This window comes from Pelodiscus sinensis, chromosome 1, assembly GCF_049634645.1.
Source record: "Pelodiscus sinensis isolate JC-2024 chromosome 1, ASM4963464v1, whole genome shotgun sequence".
Taxonomy (NCBI): Eukaryota; Metazoa; Chordata; order Testudines; family Trionychidae; genus Pelodiscus; species Pelodiscus sinensis.
The window spans coordinates 139,803,349-139,827,844 of NC_134711.1; the positions used below are offsets into that span (position 1 = coordinate 139,803,349).

Here is a 24,496-nt window from a genome sequence, read left to right on the forward strand (position 1 = left end):
ACCCACTAGATTAGTAGTTTAGTATCTCAAGCCAGTGGTGCCAAAACACATGGACCAAGGGAGGGTGTGGAAGTAGCAGGGGGCCATGTTCCTCCCACTTTTCATCATGGCAGACCTCACCTTTCCTCCTTCCCCCTTCCTCCCTATGCCCCTACACTGGGCTCACTGTCTTGGGCAGATGGAGGTGAAGGGTAGAGATGTTAGATATCGCTTAATTGAATAGTGAAGTAACTGTATGAAATCTTTACTCAACTATTCTATTTTCCCTAAGGGCAGGGCTGGCAGCCAGTGCAATCTGGCCCCACTCCTGGGGAGCCTCCTGCCTGCCCATGCTGCTGCCTCTCTATCAGAGGCAGCAGCTCAGGGTGTCATGCGGAGCTGGTCTGCGAGGGGAGCCAGTTTAAAACTAGCTCCCCTTGCAGAGAGGCTGCCTGTTGCCCCGCACTGCTACCTTTGATATAGAGAAGTTCTGAAAGGAGTTCATTAAGCTACTTTTTACTGTCTTGATGGAGAACCAGGAACAAAATGTTTTCAAAGACGCCATCACCGTGAGCAGCCAAGAACAACAGTCTTTCGGCAGTCACTCGATAATGAGCAAGCCCACTCATCTCAACAAGATGACGATCCGGAGAGTGAGACAACAACAGTCTAGGTTCATGTCTTCACTCAGTGGAAGATCGACCCTACTGCGATCAATCTACCAGAGTTTGATTGTGGGTGTAGTTAAGACCTGCTAAATGGAATTCAGAGGGTGCCCCTGTCGGTGACTGGTCTCCTGCTCCTACAAGGAGTAAGGGAAGATGACAGGAGCATTTTCTCCCATTGGCCTCCCACTGTGGGAATGGTGGGGAAACTCGAATCAAAGTACGTGAAATCCAGCCACATACTCGGAGGCAGCAGTATCAGGGGGCTGAGGGAAAGAGGATAGCTTAAAAGCTGGCTCCTGGTGCACACTGGTTCCTGGGGAGCTGCCTGTGGGCCTCCACCTCCTGCTACTGCTTGTAGGAGGCAGCAGCGCGGTGAGGGGCAGGCAGGAGCCAACCACCACCCCGTGTGTAAACCTGTAATTGCTGAAATTTTCTGTGGTTACACAGTTATTTCTATGCATTTTAACATCCCTATTAGCAACTGAAGGAACTCTGTTTTAAGATGCTTGGCTAATGATTCCTCCAATTCAGGGGAGTGACTTTGTTCAAAACATCATTAGTAAACATTTACTGATTATATGGTTTTGCTTCAGCTCTGAAATTTATTGTAACTGACATAACTGAGGAATGATTTTGAGCTGCCCATGCATCATCATCATCATCATATTTAGAGGTTTGTCAACTACCTTTATATCCGGGGTTAAGAATGTTCACAAGAAAAGGAGGCGGAGTTAGTGTTTGATCCATTTGCTTTTTTACTGCCTGCAGTTTAATTTTCTGGTGAGGTTTTTCTTTCACCGGTGTCTCTTGAAGTGCCTTCCAAATAATCAGCAATACAGCAGAAATTTCTCTGTTGTTTAAATCCAAGGATAATAGGTTTCATCATACTGATTATCTACATTCATCTCTAATCCAGTGTTAGATACTTGGGATGAAATACTTCCACCAATTAATCATGGGTTTCTTCATAAAATTTTATGACAATATGCCAATTTGTGAAGAATCGTTCAAAACAATCAACCACAAAATTCCATCAAACATTCTGCAGGAGAATTAGTTTGGATCCTCCTCCTCTCTTCAGTGAAGCTGAAGCAAAATGGTTGTTACAGAAGAATTTTGTGACTTCAACATTTTCTTTTATTCCTGGAAAAGACATTTAAGTTTTTGGCTAAAAGATGCATTAAATGGGCACTGCAGCCATATGTTATCGTTTTCCACAGAAAATGTTGCAAATATGGCAAAGATACTTAGCGAAGAAATGGAAGGATGATACTTAAATTTGCAGCGTTGTCTGTGGAAAAAACTGCACTTGGCAACTGAAGTTTTGTCCACAGTTGATTACAGCTTGCACTGCCATTTTTAAAAAATATTCTCTTTTTCAGGCATTTCCCAATGTATCTTGTTTCTGAAAGATATGCAACCCCATCTTCTGTTGTGTGTCAGGCACATATTACTGGACCATTGTGTACCTTGCTCCACTCATCAAACTGTCAAATATACCCTCAGTATTTCTTGCACATTGTTCCTTCTAATATTCCTTCTGCCAGTGTCTGCTCTACCAGGTGGAGTGTAGCGTGATCATAAGGACACAATCATGTCAATATAGCTGTTTGTTGTTAACAATATGAAAAGGAGAATTTGCGGCATTAATGAACTGAGCAGTCTTCATCTATGGTGTCTTGTTCGTATTACCTGGTCCTTACTACAAACCTATTCATGGTGGTGATTTTCCTGGATGATTCAAATCTTTTGCATGCTACTCACACTTTATTATCTGAAATATGTTTAGTTGCTGCACTGCTGCTAAAAATACTTATGGATGACCGTTAAGTTGTAGCAGATAGGTAGTTTTAAGTCTTTATGCTTAAATGGGATCCTGAAACAAAATTAAAAAATGATTTTGAATAGTCATTCTTCTCTATTCTTCTCACACTCTATTATTCAGTTAATCATTTACATTTTTTTCAGCAGGGATGCAGATCCAATTCCAAGTTACCAAAAAAGCAAAGACTGACTGTGCTTAGAGTGCACTTAATTGTGGAGTAAGCCCCATTGAATTCACTGACACATCTGTTTTTTGAGAAAACAAATATAGAATTGGGTTCCCTTGGGAAAGTTGGCAACTCTAGATTTCTCTTGCTGTAGCTTTCTATATTGTATACTTGGGTGACAGAGTCTAAACTTAGTTAACTAATTAAACAAGCCATAAGGATTATATGGATGAAGATGTGGATATGACTGAGTGGATCTTTCTCTGCCTTTCAGTGCAATTGTGATTTGACAAGTAAATTCCTAAGCTGTTTGCTATGTTGGGTGTTGCTAGAAAAAAAAAGTTTAGTTTAATTAATCGTTATGGCTTACAGCTAGGCCCTGCCTCATCTTCTTGTGTTGCTTGACTTGTTTTCCTTTTTTACCTAGGGAACGAATTGCTTCACGATATTCCCAGATTGGGTTGGTCTTATGCCCAGAAGCCATAACAGCTTTTCTGTGGCAAAACTGTGGGAGAATATAAGAAGCTCCGTGTGTGCTGAATAATGGCTTCCCTTTTTCTTTCCAGTCTACTCCACTGTTTCTTTTTATGCTGCCTCTGTCCTTTGCTATATATTGTCTCTGTGTCTTAAGAAAGTGCCTTAATTCTTCTGCCATGGTTGGCCAATGTCCACCACCACCACATAAGAACAGAACTAAAACAATCCTATCTAGCTTGTTTCTTTCTTTATACATGCTACTTTTTAGTCTGCATGAGAAACAGAAATGGAAAGTCCAAAACTTACAAGAAACAAGGGCTAGTCGTTAAGATGGACAGACTAGAACCATTAATTCATTTTTTATGGAACTTTATTGTAAGTGCAGCATGTTTGTTATGAGATTAAATTGCAACTATTATTTTTAAATGAAAGATTTAGTATTTTATTGATAACTTTAAAAATAACATCTGATTTAAATCAAATATTATTTTTAATTTTTTTAATTAATTTTTTTAAATCATCTTCTTTTATCCATGCTGGACAGCATGTTTTCATGACTGAGCTTGCAAGATTATACCTCTAATGTTCTCAGGGCTGGTTCAGGAGAACTTGTTTCTCAACTAGGGACAGGCTGGACAAACTGGTTACAGTTCCCTTTCAAGTAAAGAACTTCGTGGATTGATGGAAGGATCGATGCAGTATTTTCATTGGCATCCTTTTCCTCTGCTCAGCTATGACAATAACTGAGAGACAATGTATGCATGGACGGGATTAATACATTCACAGATCAGGGCAGATGATAGTTTTAGGAAACAAGTCTTCAAATCAGTCTGTTGTAGGTAGTTGGCAATTAGTAGGCTTCCCTTCAGTTCCTACCCTCCTGAAAGATGAATTAGTTAGGATCATGATAGGCAACGTGGCTTGCATGTTATTCTTCAACAAGGAGTAGCAAGATCCCTCTCCCTGTGCACCAAAGCTATACATTTATGGAATTGATGTATGACACATCTGATCCAGATCTCTGCAATTTACTTTCCTGGAGCCTAGAATCTCACAGCAGATACGCACCACAGGCACTTCTTCCAGGACTATGAGTAGGAGTTGGACTCTCATTCTTCACGGGATATTCCAAAGGTGGGTTTCCCACAGGTGGATTTGTTTGCTGCATTCAGCAACAAGAGCCTCTCATTTTGCTCAAGAGAAGGCCTAGGTTTCCTCACGGAGGAGATGCTTTTCTCTTTCCCTGGATTACACATGCCCTTCAGCTCCACTAATTCTAAGAGTGATGAAGAAGATTAGGCAGCACAAGTTCAGGGCTATCCTCACGGTACAAACCTGGCTGAGGTAAGCTTAATATTCTTACCTGCTTCGCCTTTGTGTCAAACGGGCATTCATACTTCTGACTGTCCCTCTTCTCTCCCTCAGGATGTAGGTCGGATGCTTCACCCCTACCTGGGGGCCCTCCATTTCTGTGGTTCACAGGCCTAGAATCAACCTGCTTGATAGGAATACCACATGCATTACAAACAATAGAAGGGAGTCAACTCAAATTATTTCAGAAATGGAAAAGGTTCAGTCACTGGTCTCATCACTTCTGCCTTGGTTCACTTCAAAGATCTGATGTGACACTTGGCTCTGCTATACTGCCTTCAGTTTTGGACTTGATTCCAAAGCTCCTTCCTGCCTGTGAGGTTAATGCTTAGTGGAGTGAGCACCTGCAGGAATGCTGCTTGAGAAGGAAGAAAGTGTTGCTCAGCTTTTGCAAGAGATGTGTGTTCCTCTAGTTATTCTATACCCATCCTCCTTTCCCTTTCTTTTGGACAGCTCTTTATTGAAGTTTTGGGTAGAGAAGGAACTTAGGCTGAGATGTCTGTGCCTAAATACCTTCAGAACATACCACAAGGCAGTGTAGAATGCATATGCCAGTCAAACAGACACTGCTAACAGAAAATCTCTAATCAAGAGTTAGACAGGCATATTTGCACCTGAAGTGGAACACCCCTAGGGACATTTCGAAGAACAACAGTTACTGTATGTGGCAAGTAACACTTTCTTATTGCATTTATCTGCCAGAAGAGAGATCCTAATATACCACATCAGCCCTTCCCTAAAGCTAAGGTGACTTGAACAAAATTATCACAAACAAAGGAAAGTAAAGAAAACCGATGTACTTGATGCTTGATACGTAGGGCTCTAATCCATGACTGGAGCCCTATGTACTACCATAATATAAATAATTAATAATAGTGTTTATTAGTATATATTATTGGTGAGATTTTTGAAAATGTCTGTTAGGAATTATTTAAGTTTCTTAGGCACTTTAGAAATTCCCAGCCCACTTAAAAACAAAGTTAGATTTTTAACAAATGGTAAAGCAAGGAATTACAAACCTATGGAAAGTGGGAGACACAATAAGAAGGATGTATGTTCCATTTTAAGTAGATAAAACTAATTTTATGCATGAGTGTAGAAAACTGAGTTCATTTGTGTGGTGCCCCTGAGTGCTTTAAGAAGGTCTGTTAGAGGAATTTACATATTGGCTCACTCTGTGGCCATAGGCAAAGTATTTATGTCTAACATAAATTAAGAACTGTAATGAAATGGCAGGCTTTCTAGAGCTTTCTTCTCTTCACCTTTGGTGCAGTGTTGATCTGTTTTTAGAATACATACCATGGACTCATGTAACTAAGGATGGATATAGGTCATCTAATCCACTTCCCATGGGACAGTGAAGGATTGTTCCCTCAAAAATACTTTCTAGCAGTGTTTCTCAGGTATTGTCCTGCTGGGAAGCCAGCTTTTGGAGCTCATGGAAATCTCTGTGTGGCAAACTGGTATGCTGTAGACTCATACCTGGCCTTCCCACATAGTAACTTGCTCTGTCAGCAGCCCCTAAATATTTTCTCCTCGCTGTCCTTCAAGCTTACACCTTTTGGGTATTTGTAGATTGTTGCTGTGTTATTGCTTAGCCAAGTGAGTCAGATTTAAGCTTAGATGTTAAAAATGGACGTTATGCTTACATTCCTAAGTCAATATATAGGCAATGAAATCAGTGGCCTGAATTTCAGAAAAGCTGCGTACCTATTAGCTCCCACTGATATAAAATAGACTGAAGTTATTATTTATATTCTCAATAAGTCCTGGTTAAAAAACAGTGTTTCATATCCGTTGACACTGCTGTAGCATGCACAATGCATTGCTCCTCTTTATTGGAGTATTTTAGATGCTGTTGAGATTTTTTTGGATCAAAGACTGTTCACTGCCTATTGTAAGTGATAGAAATAGAGTCAGAATAACCATCAATATGCTGTGTTGATGTGAGGCACAGAAATTTTCAGATAAAGAAATGAAACAACAATGCATGAATAATCCATATTAACTGAATCTAGTATTTCCTTTCCTCAGATGATGAAGCATGCCTGGGATAATTACAGGCAATATGGATGGGGGCATAACGAACTCAAACCCATTGCCAGGAAAGGACATTCCACCAACATATTTGGTAGGTTAACTTTCTGTAACTTTAGTGCTTTCGTTCTCTCCTTCCTTCTCATATTGCTCTTTTAGAAATTTCATAGGAACTTTCTTAGAATGATATTGTAAATATTTTAAAATATTGTAAATCAGAGAGAGAGAGCTGTTGATGCATCACTTTAATGACCATTCATAGCCATGTAGAAATTGTTTAATGGAATTTTTTATGGCAAATGCTTTTTAAACACATTTTAAAATGGTAAAGTTATAATTCTGTTCATAATCCCCACTTAACAGTATTTTGATGTGCATACCAATATTAATAATTTGATAATGATATTTAAGAAGCGTCATATGTTTCCCATGTTGCTTGTGAAATGTGAAGATAGCATGCCTTTTCCATATGCTTTAAGTAAAACTCTCAAAATGTAAATGTAGACACATAAAAAATTATTTGTAAGATCAGTGTATGCAGTAAGTGGGGTTGCAGGAGGAAAATGCAGGATTTAGGAGCAATTCTAAACTTAGGACTCGAATAAAAAAAGAATAGAGCTCAGAGCACAAGATTATGGGGTTTAAGCAGGTCTGAAATTTTGAAAAGGCTTGAAAGCAAGAATGAGGAGTTTGATTTTGATGTAGGAGAGAGAAAGCAGTGAAGGAATTCAAGGAAAGGAGTGATGATGTTGGAATAGCTGCATCAAGAGGAAGATGGAAGTTAGCAATGAATTTTTAGCCTCGAGCAGGGAAAAGGAAGATATGGGGAAGTCAGAGGCGAAGAAGTTTCAGTACACAAGGTAAGAGTGGAAAGGGTGGATTTTAGATATGAACCTGGGTGTGTCAAGCATGAGATCAGAATTACAAGTAGAGATGTTAAAAGGTGTTTAATTTTGTAAATGTGTAACTGCTGAAATTTATAGCAGTTACACATTTACACAGTAGATGGAGGGGAAGCAGGCGGGAGATGGTACTTGTGGGGAGCTGGCTTTTAAGCACCAGCTCCCGCCTCCCCCCACTGCACTGCTGCCTCTGTGGGAAGCAGCCGCAGGGGAAAGGAGGGAAGAGGGAGAAGGAGAGAAGGTGGCTCCATGGGATACAGGGCTACATGTTCACATCCCTAATTGCAAGACTGAGTTGTGGAAAGGAAGGAAAGAAGAGATGGTTTGGGAGACTGGATGATCTGATAGGATGTTCCTGAAGTGGATGGGGGGGGGGTGTCCAAGAAGAGGAGATTTTGGAAAAACAAGGATGTAAGAGTGGAGTTAGAATGAAAGATCAGAGGTGAAGTAGATTTAGGGAGTTGTTTGGCTTAGGCTTGGTAGTTAATCCAATGGAATTGAATGATGTGACCCAGTGAGTAGAGTATGAGGTCATGCACAAAGCTGAGAATGGAAGGAAATCATCGGAGTAACAAATGCAAGAAGGTGACATAGGAGTAGTGAGTGAGCTAAAAGGAGAACCTGGGGCTGTGTAGAAATACCCTTGTCACGCTGTCCATAGTGGTTCAGAACGAAGAGTGCCTGTCTCTGGTCACTGTGTCCAAAAATAGAACAGATGCCCCAAACTGGTGGTATATTTTATAATGAAGTGTCACCATGCCAGGTAGAAATGTGCACTCCTAGATCACTGTACTAGGCTATGTCTTCACTAACACTTTTGTCGGGGTATGGAAGAACACACCCTTAACTGACATGTTACACTGACGGTTTACTAGTGTGGACAGTGCTATGTTGGCAGATGTTTGCCCGCTGACATAGCTATTGCTGCTCATTGGTGGTGGGACCTGGTGCTGGCACCTGGGAGTGGGCCTGCCCCTGCACTCACCTAGGGCAGTGGGAAGTAGAGTGATTGGCCCCAGCCTGCTCTACTTCCCCAACTCCTAGCCATGTAGGTTGGGAAAGGAGCTTAGGAAAATGGGAGGAACTATCCCCTGCACTCACTGGCAATCAGAATCAGAGTAATGTGGCTGGGAGCCGGGGGAATGAAATAGGCTGGGGCCATGTCACTTCACTTCCTTCCACTGCCAGTGAGCATGGGGGCAGGCCCGACTCCTGCTGCCAGTGCCAGGCCCCTCCAAGTCTGTCTACACAGCTTCTCTCTTCCGCAAAAGCCTATGCCAATGATGCGCGGATTAGCATATTGCTGTGCTTCATTTGCATAATTAATTAGGAGCCATTTTTGCGCAAGAGGTTTTTGTGCAAAAAGGCACAGTCTACACAGCTCCTTTTTGCTCAAAACCGCCCTCTTGTGCAAGTACCGTTCTTCTTCATTTTTTTGAGGAAGAACGACTCTTGTGCCAGAAGGGGTTTTTGCGCAAACAACTCCTAATTAATTATGCAAATGAAGCCCAGCAATATGCTAATCTGCACTTCATTTGCATAGGCTTTTGCGGAAGAAGGAAGCTGTGTAGATTTAGCCCATGAGTTCCCTCGGGCTGCAGTACTCGGCGAAAGGGGCCTGGTGGAATGATCTATTTAGTAAAGCAGAATCTCCTGTGTAAATTGATGATTTTCCTGTCTTTTGGTGGCTACTTACTCATGAAAAATTAACAAAAGGTCTGGTAGCACTTTATAGACTAACAAAACATGTAGATTAGGATAAGATCTGTGTGTAATTGAAAACCAGATCATCCCTTTGCATAACATTGTTCCTTGTACTATTCACTTTACATTCATTGGCGAGGTAGAGTAAGCCAAAGCGATTGTATCACTGGCTTGCATGTTGAAGGCAAATCCTTCCTCTGGATGCCCAGAACTGCCAGAAACCAAGTTACAAAGTATACTTAAGTGAAGTTGATACAATTAAATCTACATGACAGACCAGTTGTTCCTAACAAGTGCACTCCCTTCTGCCTCTCTCCCTTCCATTTCCCAAGGCATTGTCTACATTTTCATTTGCTTAGCAAGAAGCAGCATGGCCTGCATGGATTTATAGTGTATGGATTTATTTAAATCCAGTTGAGGACCTGCCCTCCCCTGAACCTGTGGCTAACATTTAGTTTGAAAATGTGTTTAATTTTAAATAGTAAAGCAAAGTTCGCTAAAAGCATTAGTGGGTAATCAGTGTTTGACTGAGATAATATATAACAAAGGTGGAGAACCTTTTAAGGGTCATTGAAAAATCAGTCGGGTGGGCCACCCACAAGTGAGATGCAAAACAAAAAAACCTCCTGGATGTGGCCCCTCCTCCCGCCCGAGTGAGAAGGAGGAAAAAACCCTCACAGACATAGCCCCCAGTTGAGATGCAGAAGGAAAAAAAAGAGAAAGTTTTACCTCAATTTTCTCATGCTCTAGCTCCACAAGGGTGGGGAGAGAGTGCCAAGGCTCAGGGCTTCCCTCCAGGGCTAGATTAACTTTTCTGGGAACCTAGGAATAGTAGATTTTTGTGGGGCCAAAAATGAGCGGTTTGGTGTTTGGTAGTAGGGTGCTGGGGAACAGGTTGGAGTGGGGCTGTGGGGTCTGAGTGGGAGTTAAGGTGCAAGAACAGTCTGGGGGTGCAGAGTCCGGGCAGAAGATATAGGGTGCAGGAGTGGGCAGTGTTTGAAACTGTGGCATCTGAGTGGAGGGGCAAGGGACTGAGGAATCTGCCTAGCTTTGCACTGCCCTACACTTACCGGTACCATCTAGGGATGTAATAGCGTAGCTGATTAATCATTAACTGATAAGCAAAATCTTATAGGTTAGTTCTATAAACTTCATGCATTCCTTCCCCCCCACCAGTAAATTTTTTAGCAGGCAGGCCAGCAGCCCGGCTCAGTCCTGGCTTGTACCAGGTTGGGGACTTATCCCCACTGCGGCTCTGCATCTAAAGTATATTAGGAGCCAGGCAGGCAGGCTGTCTCAGTTCCTGTTCACGCTGGGTACAGGAGCTCAGCAGTCTCCTTGGACAGCAGCACGGGGTGACAGGCAGCCAGTCTGCGAGGTGAGCTGGTTTTCAAACTGGCTCCCCTCGTGGACCATCTCCTGCCTGGCACTCCACACTGCTGCCTCTGATACAAAGTCAGTAGCATGGAGCAGGGGGCTCCTTGGGAGTGGGGCCAGAGCGCACTGGTTGCTGACCCCACCGCTGGGGCCTATAGAATAGTTGAGCAACTGATAAGAATTCATGAGGTTAATCGTCTATTCAATTAACTGATACTTAACATCCCTAGTACCATCCCTCCGCTGATCCCATTGGCTGCCATTCCTGGCCAATGGGAGCAATGGGGGTGGAGCCTGCAAGTGAGCGCAGGGATAGAGCTTTCCTGTGCTGCTGTGCCAAGTTGCTTCCTTATCCCTGTAAGACAGAGCCATCTGACCTGCAGCTTCCCTGGATCTGATCCATGAGGCTCAGTGCTTTGCCTCCTTGTACCTGGCAGCTGGTACATCAGCCACATAGGTAGTGCTGAGGCCCAGAGACTTGCCACATAGCTGGAGTGCCAATGCTGGCTCTCTACTGCGGGGAGAGAGAGCCTCAAGCCTCTCGGACTGAATCTGGCCTGTGGGCTGTAGGTTGCCATCTGTGATATATAGTATCTGTTCTTTTCAATTTAATATGAGAGGAAAAGCAACTGTGCTATAGTGCCGCCATGGGTAAAGCAGAGTTTAAAAAAGAAGCAAAGGATTGATATCTCTTGGACCTTTCAAGAGATATATGTGTATAGTATCTAATCAAGTGTTTTTATGATCTAGACTCGTAGCTTTTTTTATAGCAGTGATTAAAAAAATCCAGTTCAGATTGGTAGAGCTGTGAAGATGCTGACCTGCTGCTATTTCCTGTTTGTTGATTGATGTAGTGTTGAAAATCCGTGGAAATTCTTTAGCTATAAAATTTTTGTGCTTCATCGAAATAGGGTTTGACAGATGTGTTAAGTATGTCTTGAGCCCAATAAAGGATTAGATGTTAATGAAACCCCTTTTCACTGTTGCAGCGTTTAACAGTTAAGTGCAGTTTTAGGTTTCATATCATCCTATTGCTGATCAATTCCATTGTAACAACCACCAATAATATGTAATGTATTAAGTTTCCATTTTATTCCCTTTCATTTTAACTATTTAGAGGCCTATATAGGGAGAAACTCTTGTATGACAGTTAGTTGGTATTAAAGATACAGAGAATAGGAAAAAGGTTAAAAATGCTTTTTTCAAAAAGGTCTGTAGCAGTTATTACTCTAATAATGGAGATTGCCTATCTCCTAGAACTGGAAGGGACCTTGCAAGGTCATGGAGTCCAGTCCCCTGCCTTCACAGCAGGACCAAGTATCATCCCTGATGAATTTTTGCCCCAAATCCCTAAATGGCCTCCGCAAGGATTGAACTCTCAACCCTGGGTTTAGCAGGCCAATGCTCAAACCACTGAGCTATCCCTCCCTCTATCATTGTTACAGTTAATCATGTTTCCTTTAAGACAAAACAAGACAAACATATACAAACAACACACAGGATAGAAAATTTTCTCAGTTTCTCTGGTTTTGTTTGTCAGGCTTTGTCTACACTGGCAATTAAGCAACACAGCTTTTTGCATTAATAGGTTCTTAAAACTGCTCCTCCCCTGAAGGACCAGAGCTTTGCATCACCAACCTTTTTAACCACAGGATTGCTTTTTCCATTTAAGTGCAATGTAAGATATAACTCAAACCCAAATACCCTTGCCCCACTTCCTTTCCGCTTTTTCTTTAAGGCCCTGTCCCTGCTCCAACCCTTCCTGAGGACTCACTCTGCTCACTCCATCCCCCTTCCTCCTCCATTCTCACTCACTTTCACCAGGCTGGGGTAGGGCATTGGGGAGCAGGCTATGGTCTTGGGCCAAGGGGTTTGGAGTGTAGAAGGGTCTCCGGGCTTGGCCCAGGGTGGGGGATTGAGGTCCAGGAACAGTTTTTGGGTGCAAGCTCTGGGAAGGAGTTTAGGTGCAGGGGATCTCACATCTGGGGTAGGAGGTTGGATGCAGGAGGACATTCAGGAAGCAGGCTCTGGCTGGGCACCATTTAACTGAGATAGTTTCTGGGTGGTGGAACAGTAGGGTTAAGGCAGGCATACTCCTGCCTTGGCCCTGCACCACTCCTGAAAGCAGCTGGCATGTACAGCAGTGGCCTATGGCGCCACGTGCTGCCCCTCATCTACAGGCACTGACCCCACAGATGGCTCCCCATTATTGATCAATGGGCCATGGCCATGGCTCCCTATTATTGATCAATGGGAGCTGCAGGAGTGGTGTCTGCAGGCAAGGACAGCATGTGGTGACCCCCTGCTTTGCCTTTCTCAGGGGCTACAGGGACATACCAGCCACTTCGAGAAGCAGCAGTTACCACAGGGATGATTACTCCAGTCATGACAGGTTCAGCATTTTAGAACTCACTGCTCAAAGAATTAAATATAAGTGTGAGAGAAATGAAAATTATGAAACACACAGACCAGTCAAAAAACCCCAAATAACTTGCAAGTAGTAAAAGAAATGACAACTGCCCATGTGTGTGTTGGATCAGGAGAAGGAAAGACAATATGTATTTGTGAGAGTGACGGACACACGCACACACTGTGTGTGAGTGACAGAGATTTGCATTGCCAAGCTCCCTCCATCCCCTTCTCTCTGTGTGGAGTTTGGTTACAGGAGTGGGGGGAAGAGGAATGCTGACATCCGTGCCCCCCCTTCTCCCTCCTACACCCTCTACAGCAAGCCAGGAGGCTTCCAGGGGAGGCAGTTCCAAGGCAGAGGGCAGGAGCATCATGACAGTAGGTGGAGTGGCAACTGAAGTGCTAGTGCTTTATAGCTTCCTGGCTAAACCAGTCAGAGTCCCCTGTCAGAGGCTCCAAGATCTCAATCTACTGGTTGGTGACCGCTGTTCTAGTGTAATCAGTGCTTTGAGGAATGCTCTCCAGCCAAGAAAGCAAACACCGCTCATAAGGGATAGTCATTTTTATCTGCAATCTGACTTTTAGCAACATGGCTGTGTGGACACAGCCTTGTTGCTGAAAGCTAAGAAGTGTAGACATACCCTCACTTGTAGCTTCACTGCTAGAGAAACACAGGTCCAAGATTTGGTCTTACCATGTACTCTGGCAAACCTTTATCAGTTTTGGATAGTTGGATAGTTACATGTTCATTTTGACTCTTCTTTGGTTAACAGGGTTATAGCACTGTTGCAAAGATGGTGTGCCTTTGACTGCTAAATCAGACAGATGATGGGAGATGAGAAACAGGAAAGAGAAAAATAAAGTTGGGAATGAAAATGACGTATGAGGAAGAAGGTGCCACAGCAGGAACCTAAGGGGTTCTCTGCACTTAAATGGCAATAGTGGTGTACCAAAACAGCTTCAAAAGCACTGCTGTAGTGGTTCAGTGAGGATGCTCTCTGTGCTGACAGGAAGACTTCGCCGATCAACATAGGGTGATCCGCCTCTCTAAGAGGTGGTATCTATGTTGATGGGAGAAGCCCTCTTGTGAAAATAGTGCTGTCTACACTGGGAGTTAGGGCTGTGAGCTAAAGCCAGGGTAGAGGGTAATAACATTCCACTTCAGGACATCTTTCAGGATCAGAAAAATGAAGGCCCAGCAGTGTCATGATGGATCCTGTGATCCCAGGAGACTGAGAGTAGCAGCCATGAATTGGTGAAGCTTGCTTCTAATAGCCCACTCATCCCTCTCCTCGCATTTAGTTGACCCTCTCGCAAACAGTGTCCAAGAAGAAGTGGCAGGTGTACACCATTAACATTAACCTATCCATCCACAGTTCAATGATTTTTACTGTAAATATTTCTAGTAACTTTCAGCTTAATCATAGTAACACATGACTGTAGCTGGAGCCTTGACTACACATCCCAGATTTTATTTAAATAATCCAGTTTGTATTACCATAAATTAGCGTGTGTATAACCCGCACTCATGTATAACCCTCACCTGTGCATAATCAAGATTAGTGATAGAAATGTAGCCGTGTTAGTCTGGTGTAGCTGAAACAAAAAACAGGACTATGTAGCACTTTAAAGACTAACAAGATGGTTTATTAGGTGATGAGCTTTCATGGGCCAGACCCACTTCCTCAGATCAAATAGTGGAGGTCACAACCATATATACCAAAGGATACAATTTAAAAAAAGAACACATATGAAAAGGACAAATCAAATTTCAGAACAGAAGGGAGATGGGGAGAGTGGGGGAAAGGTAAAAGTGAGCTAATGATATTAGAGGTGATAATTGGGGAAGCTATCTTTGTAATGGGTAAGATAATTAGAGTCTTTATTCAAACTTAGGCATAAAGTGTCGAATTTAAGCATGAATGACAGTTCAGAGGATTCTTTCAAGTGTAGTCTTAAAAAGCCTTTAAGCAGGATGCAGGTAATCAAGTTGTTGAGACAATGTCCTTTCTGGTTGAAATGGCAAGAAACTGTTTTTTCTTTGTGATCCTGTCTAATATCTGAGGAAGTGGGTCTGGCCCATGAAAGCTCATCACCTAATAAACCATCTTGTTAGTCTTAAAGTGCTACACAGTCCTGTGCATAATCCACGGCTTTTCTTGAATGAGTAAAAAAAGTTTGATAACCTGCGGACGTGTATAACCCGCGGGTTATATACGCTACTTTAAGGTAATTGCACATACCTGCTGCCAGAGAGGGACTTAGAGTGCAGCGCAGGCAAGCTGGCCGGCCTGCAGGAGGGGAGCCGCACTCGTGCCCAGGCTCCGTTCAAGCGCAGCCCATCCTTCTCTGGGCTGGGGAAACGGAGAGCGCTGGCAGGCCGGCCGGCCTGCAGGAAGGGAGCTGCACTTGTGCCCAGGTTTCGTGCAGCCGCAGCCAGGTGCAACTGACCTTCTTCCAGGCGGGGAATGAGGATGGGGCGAAATGGAGATCACAGCGCAGGCAAGCTGGCCGGCTGGCTCCAGGAGGGGAGCCACACTTGTGCCCAGGCTCCGCGCAGCCGCAGCCAGGTGCAGCCTACCTCCAGGTGGTGGGAACGGAGACCGCAGTGCAGGTGAGTAAAAATAAACGTGTATACCCCACGGATATGTATACCCCCCCAGGTTTGTAAAAATATGTGTAACCCACGGGTTATATACACTAAAAGACGGTAGTTAATTTGTTTCAATAACAGTGTGATTCACTGCCATGGCGCCTCCTGCTGATCACATAGGAATTAGCTCTGGAATGCCTCCTTCCTACCCATGTCTGGCCTACTATTACCTGTTTACTCGTTAATGGTTCTGCAATCTTACATTAGGATCCATGTCCCTCCAGACTGCAGCGCCCTTCCCACTGAGTAGTACAGTACCCTGCCACCAGGCCCCACATCCCTATACCTATCTTATCTCAGTGACCCATTGCCAGCTGTCATCTAGCCTCTGCCTCAGGAGCAAACTGCAGTCTGAAAAGGCCACTCATCATAGGCTGCCTCCCTGCAGCCCTAGTACCCTCAGGCCTTGTATCCTGGGAGTAAGGTCAGGTCAGAGCTCCCCAGCTCTGCTCTGTCTCTCGGAGCCTCCAGCTTCCCTGGCAGCCAAATACACTCCAGTTATGGAGCAGGAGGGGAGTGAGTGAGTGTTTCCTCCTCTCCAGGAGTCCTTATTTATATAGCCCCAGCTGGCCTTTAATTGTCTGCAGCCTCACCTTTGACTGCCTATCATGTGGCCTCCCTAGACTGATTTTAACTCTTGTGGGGCCAGTGCAGGGCAGATGCCCCATCACAGTCCCTAACATTTGTTTTTATAGACAGCTTTATATAACAGGCTTTGTTCAGTATCACTTTATCTTGGACAGCTTAGAGTATAGGCTTTTGCACAACATGAAGCACTCTTAATAAAATAATTGATTTGCACACCTATATTGCTTGGCATTTCCTGAAATTAAAGAGCCTGGACAATTCTAAATCCTCATCAATTTGTCTTCTGATTTTTCAGTTCTGTACATACCTAAGAATAAAATGAATTGCTAAGAGTAGGTCAGAGACTGCTGTTGGGTTTCAGAGTGATAATCTATCTTTTAAACAGTGTTTTACTGAAAGGAAATTAATTTATCAGTAAAAGTGATGCACTTTAGTGATACAGAATGTTATGACATTTAAAAACATAACAGTGAGTAAGCGTCTTATGTAGTTCCAGGCTTTGCGTGTGTGCTTGGGTTGTGACAGTATACATGGTTAATCAGTCAACCAGTCTTGTCTCATCAGTTAACCTTCATGGTTACATGCAAGCAATGTTCCCTCTAATTTTTTCCATCCATGAGCAGAATAAATTTTATGTGCATCTAGGCATGTGCAACATTAATAGAAACACATCATGTTGGCTGTAGGAGGTTGTGGGTTCTCTGCTAATTGGCGGGGTGGCATTTGAATCTCTTCTGGGTGGCTGCCCAAGCATTCAGCTTACAAAGAACACTGCACAGAAGCCCTCCTTCCGGTTGCCTCTATATCAGAGGCAGCAGCATGGGGGCAGGCGGGAGCTGGTACATACTGGGAGCTGCCTCCCCCCGCATGTAATCACTGAAAATTTTAGGGGTTACACATTTAAAAAACAAAACAACAAACAAAACCCCCAAAACCATACCAAAAACCAAACCCAGTACTTTTTAACATCCCTACTGTGCACAGTATTTGGCAATGGATATGTTAAGAACATGTGGCATGATTGATGCTTGTTTCTTGTAGATTTAAAAAATGTGATGATGAAGATCTTTCCCAATGGAGGTGATTTTTTTTTTTTTACACGAGTTTCAGCTATTTTAGACTAGCAAGTAAGATATGAAATAAAAGAGGCCAGGTCTCAAATTGGCTTGCCTTGGTGAGCCAATATTGTTGGCTTAGCAAACCATCATTTTGTTTTTGTTTCTGGACCTGTCTTGCTACCTAGCTGCTTCTCTGCAGTTTGTATTACCAGCATCACTGGTGAATCAGAGCTGTGAAATAGGAAGACAGTTGTGCTTTAAGAAGGTGTGAGAGAGTGTGTGAGAGAGCTAGGCAGCTACACTGAGCCTACTATTTGCTGTTGCCTTAAAATGTGGGAAATGAAATGGCTCTAGTTATTGCTACACATCAGTGTTTGTTGCTAGGCAACAGAGAACTAACAATTCATTCTGCTTATCTACCTGAGAGCAGTCATAGAGCAGGGCAACAGGGGGCCAGGCCCCACAAGGCAGATGTGGGAGTGGGCAGCAACTACCCTACAGAACCCCGAGGGAGGGTGTCAGATCACTCTGAGGATCAGCTGAGGCCAGGGGACTCTCCTTTTATGTTTGTTTCATATAGATTTTTGTTGGGGTGTTGCTTGGATGAGTAGTGCTTTTTTCTTTTCCACTGCGAGCCTTGGAAAGTCAGAGCTGGATGCATTATAATTTTATGATAAAGGAAATTAGCTATATGTTAGCAAAATTATTGAAGAAAAATGTATCATAGTCATCTGAATTATTCTATTCATCTATCATCGTGCTGATATTAGAAATAAAATCATTTTATTCTCTTAACAGACCAGACTGAACAACGTAAACTGGTGCAATATCACTCAGCTAAAAAGCTGTGCAATGCTTCTGGGCTATATTATTCCTTCATTTCTCCTTTCATTGCAGAATTTCTCCCTGGTTATTCTGAACTACTCAACAAAGGCTGAGATGTTAAGTTTGAACTATAAAATATGCAGAAAGCGCTGTTGGAGAGGTATAATAACTTGAAAGATAGATCGCGGATATTGTTGAGTGTGACTTTGTCTTCACTGATAAATAAAAGGGGGAATTTACTCAGCAGTAACTAACATAGTTAAAATAGCGGAGTAAAGGAACTGTAATTTTACCATGAGAGAAACTAGGTGAGGTCAATCATGGATGGGGATATATTGCTGACCTGACCACATTGCAGGAAAAAAACTATAGGTGTCTTGTCTCCATTTGGATTTTACAGTGAGATAAGTGGTGTGTTAGCTACTTTTGTCCCCCCTCCTTTTGTCAGTTAAGACTCAGTCTCTGTGTGTACATGCATAAGGTAAGCAGGGGAAGAGAAGAAGTGGTTGTTCATGTAATATTATTATTTCTCTCTTTCTGTATCCCTTTTGTGAAAATGTTGCATATAGTAAGCAGTGGTATTTTAGCTGAGCTGTGCATATAAAATCAGCCCATCCATCATTGAAGTTTCTCTGTGGCAAATAAAAGAAAGCAATAATTTTATCTGTGCCTGCTGATAAAGAAAATGACAAAAGAACTCCATGGTGAAAATTACAAACTCGTATCATATACGTGAACTGATAGATCTGTATTCAAAGAACTTTTTTTTCTTCTTAAAGCAATGGGATTTGCATTCATACTTTACTGAGGGCAATAAGTATGAAATATCTGCATATGCAGCATTATCCTCTGTGAAATGGTGGGGAAATGCATCAAGAGATATTTTTGATCACTAGTTATTTCCACGGGATTAATATTTTAAATAGACTACATGCTGTTTTTCTTCAGTAACACAAATCCTGGAATAACAGCTGTCACTAAGTACCTAATGCAGCTATTGATGATCTATTTCTACGTTAATTTTGATTATTATGAATTATTTGATGTCTTCATCTGAGCCAACACCTATGGTTGTTGCTGCCATGTGGGATAAATTGTGTCATGTTTTAGGGCTATATAAGAAAACCAGGCTTTGCCTTGCAGCTGTAGAGATGCTCTTTAATAAGAACATATATCTATTTCAGTGAATTCAGGAGGTCTAGGATATGGGCTGCAACTGTCTCTTTTTTAACTGCTGTAATACCTCTTAAAAGTGGAAGCTACTGTAATGACAGATGAAGAATGACAAAATCTTTGTATTTCCCCAAATTGCAATACTGGTTATAGCACAGTAAGTAAAGCTCAACATGTACAGTTCCTGTTTCATCTGTTCCACTTCACAAGCACTCCATTGTTCCAGTTTACATGAATAGAATGGATTCCAAGGCCAGAATGGTCTTTTGTGATCCTCTAATTTGAACTCTTCAATGACATAGGCCACAGAATAGTTCCTAGAGTAGTCATGTAGAAAAAAAAATCCAGTCTTGATTTGAAAATAAGCAATAGGCAGTTCACCATAATCCATGATGCATTGTTCCAGAGTTAGCCATTGGCTCATGTCAGTAGAAGAGTGACAGACACCAGCAATTTGGACAACTTATTATATCCTCTCTACATACACCATTTGAAAACTTACTATGTCTACTTCAAGATGAGAGATGATGTGGCATTAAGTGGTGCCATTAACATAGAAATGGGAATAAACCATGACACCATCAATCAACATATTAAAATGACTAGGTTGAAATGTTTTCATTGTTTTCTGTTTAATGACTATATTATTTCAAGACACAAATTTGGATTTATTGTGACTTGAAAGCATCAAAACAAGAATCTAAAGGGTAAAACAAAAGCTAATAAAATTGTACAGGTATCATTGATATGTAATACTGGTATTTTTAGTCATCGACTTGTTCATCATTTTGATTTACGTTGAGAATGTATGGGTTATCATACTCTTCATTGCCTTGACGTTTACACAGTTCTGTGCAAGAAAGAGAGTTTGGACTATAGATACAGTTGATTGTGCAGCCACCCTTACTGATCAAAAATAAATAAGTTCTTGAAGAAGCTCAGATGCTAATGAGCTCTTGTAGAATGCAGAAAGTAGTTAATCATCTACATTTTCCCATCAATATTGCAGTGGTGATTCAATGGCTAATTCACTTATGTGCAGAGATACCAAAATCTTTGTTTGCCAACAAGCTCTTTTGACATGTTTCAGAAATGTTATCATGTTGTGGGGGTTTGACCAGTGCCTTCTCCTTTTTGATGGCTAGATTGAGGTGCAAGCAGTTCAGTTTTGTGGGTCTCCTCTCCTTTCTTGGTCTGATCATACCACAATTGTACCATCTTCCTTGCTGCAGAAATTGCAGCTTGTCCATCACTCTTTCTCCATTTGATAAGATTACTAAAGCATAGTCTCTGCCATCATGATGAGGTGCTTGTCCTGGTTACACTCTTCTGGCCTCTATCCAATAGAGCAACAGACAATCCAGGACTTATCTTTTGAGGGACAACCACTCTCCTCAGAGAAGATGGATGAGACTTTGCAGTCTCAAAGACACTAGAGCAGCCGTGAAATTTCTGGGCATTTACATCCCAGCAGTGAGGTAGAAGGCATTCCTTTCTCACTAGTCCCAGGGTTTTGAGGGGCTTGCCCCTTGAGCTCAAGATCTGTCAGGGAGAAATAGGAGAGGCTACAAAAGACACCCGCTCCCATCCTTTTCTTTGGAAGTTGCCTGTTCATCAAGGTAGGCTTCATCTTCCAAGAACTCATTTTGAAGAGCAGGTAGAGAGCAGACCACCAGTTCTAAAAATGCCATTTGTTACTTTTCCAATTTTTTTCAGACTACCTGTCCTACTTATGATGGGCCTGAAGAACAACAGAATAGATTTGTGAATTCTAAGCACAATAGAAATGGGATATATATTCCCCAGTTATTTTTACCAACCCCACTTCCTCTGCAGCTCTCCTCCTTTGTCTTCATGGACTCCTCTCATGAAAAAGTGTTACTGCAAGAGATAGTCAGTCCTTCTTGTGGAAGCTATACAGGAGATTCATCCTTTGTTCAGGGGAAAGGGTTTTACTTCTGATACTTCCTGATACTGAAAGCAAAACAGTCTCATGCCTATTTTAGATCTAAGTTAGTTACACAATTTCCAGAAAACATGGAAATTCCTAATGGTCACTACTCCCATTATTCCTTCCCTGGAATTTGAAGTTTGCCTACTTTTATGTGGCAGTTCCTCAGAGCAACAGAAAATTTCTGAGATTCAACAGTTGCTCTTAGTTCACTGTCCTCTGCTTTGATCTCTTGTCTCAATCATGTGTTTTTACAAAATGAATGGCTGTTTTAGAGGCCAAGGATCCATGCAGTCCTTTACTTGGACATCTGGCTGATAAGAGTTCCATCCAGGTCACAGTATTCAGTATAGGTAAAATCTAATCCACTTCAGATGTGCTCTGCCTGCTGATCATCTCAGACTAATCAGTCTTGACTCCGGTGCAGAAAATGTAATTGGAATGGTCCTGGACTTTACTTCTGCAGACAAGGTTTCATGCAAATTCTGGACTTAACGTTTATGTCTTGCCTTAGTCATGGATGCCTTGGACCTGGTTTGCGGGATTCATCTGGAACCTCTGCTGATGGTCTCCCTAAGATCTCAGTCTGCATATAAATATTGGGGAGCTTCAGGCGGTCTGATCAGCTGGAATGGCATTCCTTCCATGCATTAGGAGAAGGGGATTATTTGTGATGACTGACAATACAACTGCCATGATTTATGTAAACTAGCAGTGGAAAGCCCAGTCCTTACCACTCTGTCAGGAAGCAATACTACTATGGGAATTCTGCATCAACAAATGTATATTTCTGAAAGCAGCTTACCTCCTGGGGGTTCAGAATTTTCTGGCAGATAACTTGAGCAAATTATTTATCAATCAATACAAGTGTTCCCTTCACTAAAACATGACAAGATCCATTTTCCAGTGCTGAAAAACTCCCTAAGTGGATCTGTTTGCAACAAAGGACAACACAAAGTGTCACCAGTTCTCCATTGGAGCAGGACACAATCTGGGTTCATTGATAGATAGATGTATTTCTAATGCCAGGGTCAGAGGATCAGCAGTGTACCATTCCTCCCATCCCTCTTCTGTCTAAAGTTCTATGCAAGTCCATGCAGGACGACGTCCATCTTATACTGAACGTCCTGGCTTGATCCTATCAACGGTACTGTTCATAGCTCTTGGATATCTGTATTAGTTCCTCACTGTCACTCCCACTTCACTCAGACCTAATTGCACAGAATTGCAGCTGCCTTCTCTGTGCCCGTCTTCAGGACCTTCATCTAACTACCTGAAGGCTTCATGGCAGGAAGTCTGCTATTGAATAGTAGAAAACTATTAACTTGGACATGTTATGTTGCTAAATGGAAGACGTTTTCTGTCTGGTCAAGGATGAAATGGGCTTTGCTTCTATTCAGTATGTGCTTGACTCTTTTGTATGTGAAACATCAGGGATTATGTCTATCAGGGTATACCTAATGACTGTTTCAGCATTCTACCTCCCTTTTTTCCAACCTGATGGCTGTAGCTTTTAAAAAGGATTTGGGCAGACTGTTTCTGTGTGTACAGAACCCTGTTTCACCATTGAGCCTAAATCTGGTCTTAACAAATCTGACAGGTGTCCTCTTTGAACCTGCTCTCTATTGCACCTTTCAGGGAATGAATTTTTAGTAGCCACTGCATCAGTCAGGGACATGGGGGCGTTGAAGATACTAATACCAGAATCTGCCTTTACAGGTATTTTTTTAGTGCAGATAAAGTCTATCTTTAATCCCATCCAAGTTTTCTTGCAAAAGTGATCTTCACTTTCATATAATCAAATCAGGTTTCTGACTGACCTTCTCTCCAAAGTATCACTGTCATAAGAGAGAGGCAAGATTGCACATTCTAGTGTTTTGCATTTGCAGACAGAATGAAGAGCAGTTCTGTTTCCATGCAAAGGATTTCAACATGGATAACTGGCTTTCCTCACCTGTGTTATCACTTGGCTAATGCGAAGCTGTTGGATGGACTATTGGAGAATATTCAACTGGATTCCAAGTAATCTTCACGGTATTTCTGGCTAACATCTATATTGGATATCTGTAAAGTGCCAGCAAACTCATCATGTCACATGTTTGCCTCACTGTGCTATCTCTGAGCAATGTAGGGAGGATGCTAAATTTGGACAAGTTAAATAGACTCTGAACCCACTTCCCATTGGGATTGCTTGTGGAATGGATATGTGCAGTCACTTGAGGGGAAAAAATGGTTACTAACCTGCCCAAATATTTATGCAAACGATTTCATCACTGGACCCAACAACATCAGCCACTACATCAGAAGCTCATTTAACTGCACATCCATTAATGTGATCTGTGCCATCAAATGACAGCAATGCCCCACTGCCATGTATATTGACCAAACTGGACAATCTCTAAGGGAAAGAATTAATGGACATGAATCAGATATCCGAAAGGCAATACACAGAAACCTGTGGGAGAACACTTTAATCTGCCTAGACACTCATTATTGGATCTCTGTGTTGTTTCAGGCCAATTCCACAAGCCAAATACACAGAGAAGGGTTGGAACTTAACTTCATTTACAAGTTTAATTCTTATTAGATTGGAATGAACAGAGATATCAGCTGGCTCGCACACTACCTTCCACATCCTAATGACTTAACCAACAAACCAAACAATGGAGGTATTAATTGTTCTTATCAGCGTCTTGTAACTTGAACAATCTATTCACTGTCTTTTTTTTCTTCTTTTTTTCCCTCTCCCCTTCCCTTATTTATGTTTTTGGACCTGGACTTCTAATACTCCAGTCATCTGTAGAAGTGTGTTTTGACCACGAAAGCTCATACCACCATCCACATGTTCTGTTAGTCTTCAAGGTGCTACTAGCTTATTTGTAGTTTAAGTTCGTTCTATAACCATTGTTCTTTGAGATGTTTTGCACTTGCCCATTCCGTGACCCACCCTCCTCTTTGAGTCTTTGTGGAAGGAAGGAAGGAAGGAAATGAGCAAGGTTAGGGATGGCTTAGTCCATTATGCCTGTACATGGTGTGAGAGGCAGCTGAGGGCTTTTGTGCTACCTTGACAGATGTTGCTAAGGAAAATCTCTCCAACATCCGTGCCCTGGAGTGTACAAACACCTACAGTGAAATGGACATGTGCAACACTTCATGAAGAACAACCGTTACGGAAAGATGAGTAACCATTTTTATGTCCACTGCCTCTAGAGTACTGTACAAATCTTGTGTTTCTTTAACCCCGTGTAGTGATGATGGACTTTACTTCTTCACCATTTGAAAAGTCTTCAGCAACAAGGAGTATTTATGTTGGGTGTGCAACACTTAGGTGCA

General features: G+C 42.3%; 1 protein-coding gene across 2 annotated transcripts in view; it reads left to right on the plus strand.

The window, feature by feature from the left end:
• MAN1A2 (mannosidase alpha class 1A member 2) overlaps positions 1-24,496 on the plus strand; it is a 229,958-nt gene that overhangs the window by 59,398 nt on the left and 146,064 nt on the right. For both annotated transcript variants that reach the window (XM_006135741.4, XM_075904629.1), the window contains exon 3: positions 6,521-6,617. In XM_006135741.4, the coding sequence (XP_006135803.2) occupies positions 6,521-6,617 (97 nt within the window). The remainder of the gene's footprint in view (positions 1-6,520; positions 6,618-24,496) is intronic.